General features: G+C 36.2%; 1 protein-coding gene across 1 annotated transcript; it reads left to right on the top strand.

Moving 5' to 3' along the window:
- Nucleotides 1-991: 991 nt before the first annotated feature.
- LOC149206403 (putative cysteine-rich repeat secretory protein 28) lies at nucleotides 992-2,401 on the top strand. Its single transcript, XM_089397685.1, has 2 exons — nucleotides 992-1,889; nucleotides 1,984-2,401. Exons 1-2 carry the CDS (start codon nucleotides 992-994, stop codon nucleotides 2,121-2,123), a joined length of 1,038 nt encoding a protein of 345 aa, XP_089253811.1. The 3' UTR covers nucleotides 2,124-2,401.
- Nucleotides 2,402-5,288: the final 2,887 nt, after the last annotated feature.

Raw genomic sequence — 5,288 nt, 5'->3', positions numbered from 1 at the left:
TAGTGAAAGTGGAATATTTTTACCACATCTTCATATTTATTTTTGTTTTTAATTATAATAAATATTGTCAACTAAAATTGAGGCATCCCTATTCTAAAATAGCATGCCTATTAACTATATATATCATAAATAAGTATTTTGATCCCTATCATAAATATATATTTATTAACATTTACCAACCATTTAATTTATATAACTAAACTATTTTACTTATATTTTTTTATAAAAACATATTATTATTATATTTTCAACAAATTTATATTTGTTATCATTTTTTACTTTTATAAATAAGAATTTTAAAAAATCCCATTTATTATATTTATATTTACTTATAAATAAATATATTTAAACCAGTCTTAACTTACAAACTTACAGTACGGTAAACCTACGTCCATAAGGATTGAAAGGAACGTTCTTTCATCATTCAAAAACATCTACCACACATGAACAAAAATTATCAACCCAATTATTATATTTATATTTGCTTATAAATAAATAAGCTTCACCCATTCTTAACTTACACTACGTTAAACCTAGGTCCATAAGGATTGAAGGGAACGTTATTTGATCATTCAAAATTATCAACAAAAAAGATCAACCACTGAAAGAAACCGCGTTCTTTGATCATTCAAAGTTATGAATTACAAATGAACAAAAATTATCAACCTCACATTGAAATATTCTTTTCAAACCATGTCCCAATATCTTATTCACATCGAACCTTCAAGAAACTCTCATCTAGGGTTAATCGCTTCAACACGGCAGTCTAATCTTATCTTCCATTTGAACCTGATCTCCTCGAAAATTGTTTGATCGAACCAGCAAAGAGCCCATGGGTCTGCCGAGCCTTACCCTTCTTCGTAAAAGAAACCATAACCGTTTCAACACGGTACTCCAATCTTCTCTTCCCTTTCGACCGGACCCATCTTCATAAAAGAAAGGCGGCTCTGACAATCTTTCAAGTTTTCCGCAGATTGATTCCAATTACAGAATGGCCACTTCTTCCAACATGGTCTGTAATTACACAGCGGAAATGATTCACTTCATTTTCACCGCGAAACCCAAATTCTGTGTCTCCTTAATGCTCTTTCTACTAACATTACCATTAACTTTCGATTTCATCCACTCATTACCTCCGCCCGATAGTCCTACAATTTACTGGTCACACCGTTGCAGTAACGATAGTATCAGGAACGGAAGTGCTCTGCAAAGGAACTTGAAGGTGGTTATCAATTCAGTGCTTGACAATGTTAACAAGACGGGCTACAGTGAATCAAGTTATGGAGAGAATGGAGATAAGATGTTCGGTTTTACTCAGTGCAGGGGAGATCTGAATGCCTCTGCTTGTCGGGGATGCGTTTCAAAAGCTATAGAGCATTTAGCTGTAGATTGTAATGGAAGTCTCAGTTACGGAACCGTTCTTCTCAGTGGATGCGTTTTGAGATATGCCACGCACATGTTCTCTTCTGAATCAAATGCATCCGATTCATCACACGCGTTATTTGCGGCGTGCGATAACATTACAATAAATGGCACAGAGGCAAGGGGTGTCAAGGATTGGAAAATTGCCTCTCTTTTGAGCAGGCTTATCGAGAAAGCTGTGTCCAGTAAGGTGGGTTACAGTACACTAAGTGATTATGGGGTTTATTCTCTGGCTGAATGTTGGAGAGAACTTAATATGAGTGGGTGTAGTCAGTGCCTAAACAATATGTACAATTATTTGGGCTCCTGTCCAGCTGGTACTACCCAAGGACTAGCCTACTTCGATAACTGCGTAATTGGTTATGACAGCTACAAGTTTTACGATGATGGTGTGCCTCTGCTCTCAGCCCTAAATGGAAGTGGAAATAAAAGTGGTCCTTCTATACCAGCATCAAGGCCAACACAAGGTAATATTGTCATACATATTTATATTACCTTTTGGGAAAATCTCCAAAGCACTTGCTAATTCAGTTTTGTGATGCCAATTATTGTTAGCTGCAGGAAAACGTCTCCCCAAAGTGATAGGATTGAGCATCGGTGGTGCGGTTGTTGTGGTGGTCTTGCTTGGGTTGGTTGTATTTTGGAAACGGAAAGTTACTAATCCCAGCAACAGGAAGCCGCTTCCAGGTAACATGATTTAAAAAAAAATGAATGAGTGAGTTTATAAATCATAGTTTAAAAGAAAGAAAAATGAACCTCTTTTACGGATATTTAAGCATTTTATGGATTAGAATTAAAATCTATAGTGATGTTTTAAATATTTCTCAGCCATGAAATCCATCCCTGCAACAATACTAGCAAAAATGAGAAAATTGAGGAAAGATGAATGTACATGACTGTATTTATCATCATCTTTATTTAGAATAGAGTAATATTTTACATTTTAATCTTTATAGGATGTAAATTTTAAGGTTTTGGAAGTATGTGCCCGTTCAAATTTAAAATTTGAAAGTTTGTATGAGTTTAATAATATTTATACGATGTAAATATTAAGTTTTGGAAGTATGTGTGAGTATCTATTGCTAAGTATATCTTTAGAAGTTTAAGGTTTGGAAGTATTTGCGAGTTCAAATTTAAAGTTTGAAAGTTTGTGTGAGTTTAACCCGTTGTGTTTAGAAGTTTAAGGTTTGGAAGTATTTGTGAGTTTAAATTTAAAGTTTGAAAGTTTTTTTTGGTGAGTTTAACAAGTTGTGTTGAGGGTATAAACATACTGGTAAATATAACCCTAAATCTATTGCTAAGTATATTTTTAGAAGTTTACAATTTTTATATTTATGCCAATTTTATAAGGTTTTTTTATTTCTATGACTACTAACTTATGGAAAAATTTTAGGTTGGGACCATTTACAAAGAAAGGGATTTTAAGTGTATCTTTAGAAGTTTAAGGTTTGGAAGTATTTGCGAGTTTAAATTTAAAGTTTGAAATTTTCTATGAGTTTAACAAGTTGTGTTGAGGGCACAAACATAATGATAAATATAACCTGAAATCTATTGCTAAGTATATCTTTAGAAGTTTACAGTGTTTATATTTATGCCAATTCTATAAGGTTTTTTTATTTCTATGGCTATTAACTTATGGAAATTTTTTAAGTTGGGACCATTTACAAAGAAGGGGATTTTAGGTATTGGGTCTCTGCTCATATATAAAAAAATTAATTTAAAAGATGCTAATTTTTTACTCAATTGTTGTTTTTCTCTAGTCTTTTTTGCAAAGCTACTAATATTTTTACAATCAAATCAATTGAGCAACAACATAGATCTCATAATAGCAAGCTAGCAAAGCACAACGTTTTCTCATACAATCATCAACAAGGACTGGGAATTGCTTCTAGGGTTTATTGTATGACAGATTGGTAGGAAAGAAATAGAAGAATCATTGAACACCTTTCAACCTCAAAAGATTTCATTTGGAAAAGAATTGAGAGAAAATATAAAAGAACTAGTTCTTGCACAAAACTAGTCTACCTAGGACTAGACTTGCAATGCACAAGAGGGCTCACTTCTTCAAGCCCTTGGCATTTTCGACTTGTTGTGGCCACAACCAACACCCTATTAAAACCTGCCCTAGTAGCAATTTTGAATGGGTCCCCTAGAAGTTTGATCTTTCACTTCTCTGAATGATAATTCTCTAAATGACCTGTTTTATCCCAGGGATTTTAACTCTTTGCCGAGTCAAATCTTCAATTCCTAACGGTTAAGTCCCCCTTAATAAATCTCTACCGCATCATTCATCTATAACCCTTTCTAGACCTTCATTCATATCCTTCATTGGGAATTTTCAACCCTCAAAAACCTCCCATCGCATCCTTATTTCTATATCAATGCTTTGATAATAGAGGTACTCTACAAACATGCATAACTCACCCTTTTCGCTTATCGCAATCAAAACTAATACATAATGTGCACCACTATACTCCAGACCCGACGGCATTATTAACCATAACACATATTCATTTCGGGTCCGGAGCCCATCGCATATCGCAATTGGCGGGGTCCGAGGCTTGTATATAAAGCACACCACGATCTACCGAACCCGCTAGGATCATTAACCACAATATATATGTTGCGGGTCCGGAGCCCATCGCAAATCGTGATCGCGCTTCAATGAAACCCAAGGTCCATTCCCTCGCCATTGAAATATTGCGATGCGATACGGCGGACCCATCGGCAGTATTAACCACAACGCATAATATTTGAAGTCGGCCTTATGGTCCGGCCGCAGGTTTTCCCGTATTTTCCCATATATTTCGTTAAAGTGTTAGGGTCCGAGTTTTCAAAGGAAAGGATTATATGGAAGACCCAATGGGATTAATAACTGCGACACATATATATTTCGGGTTCTCCTCCCCCAATCGCAAATTGCAATCAGCAAAGTCCAGCACTTATACATAGGGTGTGATACCATATGGCGGGGCCGATGATAATTATACGCCCGGGTGAATAATATTTGAAGTCCGGCCTTATGGTACAGCTACGGGTTTTCCCGTGTATTCCCATGTATTTCAATAAATTGTTAGGGTCCGGGTTTTCAAAGGAAAGTCTTATATGGCGGACTCGATGGGATTATTAACCACAACACATATATATTTCGGGTCCGGCGCATCGCAAAGCATAATCGGTAGTGCCCAAAGCTTAAACATGAAGCGCGATGCGATTAGTGGATCTGACGATGATTATAGATCTGGGGGTATATTATTTGAAGTCTGGCCTTATGGTCCAGCTGTGGGTTTTCCCGTGTTTTCCTATGTATTTCGATAAAACGTTGGAGTTGGAATTTTTGAAGGAAAATTTGATAGGGGTGATATTGCGTGTGATTGCCCGTTGCGACGATTGCGACTCAATTGCATCACAACCTTGGCTGAACTAGGGCCGATTCTTTCACACTCCCTCCTTTTGATTTCAATTCACTTCATCATTTTGTAAAGTTTTAATGAGAACAAGATTTGTTCTTAAGCGTTTCTACCATAAGTTTCATAATCATAAAACTAATGTTAATTACCTCTGCAGGCGAGGAGTAAAAGACGCATGAGCGGATCCGGAGAGTTCATATATGCGGGTGTGTTCTGTTTAAAGATCCGGCCTTAGGCATTCTCGGTCGGGTTTCCACGTGTTTTCCTGTGTATTCCGAAACCGAAGTTTTCTGGGTTTCAACATGAAGAGATGACACACAGTCACCCTTTTTTAATCAACATCTATTCATTTCCCCAGGAAATGAAGCGCCTGAGAAGATATGCCTTCTATGTGTTAGGGGTTACACCGACTGTTCTATCTCTGTATATTCTGATTTGTATATTGAAAAGAAAAGG

The sequence above is a fragment of the Pinus tabuliformis genome, chromosome 1_2 (assembly GCF_031772625.1).
Source record: "Pinus tabuliformis cultivar Carrire ecotype Pingquan chromosome 1_2, CPIR1, whole genome shotgun sequence".
Taxonomy (NCBI): domain Eukaryota; kingdom Viridiplantae; phylum Streptophyta; class Pinopsida; order Pinales; family Pinaceae; genus Pinus; species Pinus tabuliformis.
The sequence above is the reverse complement of the archived record's forward strand: the minus strand, read 5'-3'. Positions and strand labels throughout refer to the sequence as shown.

Excerpts from the sequence above, each read along its gene's own strand:
- LOC149206403 (XM_089397685.1), top strand. The coding sequence starts at position 992 with ATGGCCACTTCTTCCAACATGGTCTGTAATTACACAGCGGAAATGATT. Across the intron at positions 1,890-1,983 it reads AGCATCAAGGCCAACACAAG|GAAAACGTCTCCCCAAAGTG; the intron begins GTAATATTGTCA and ends TGTTAGCTGCAG.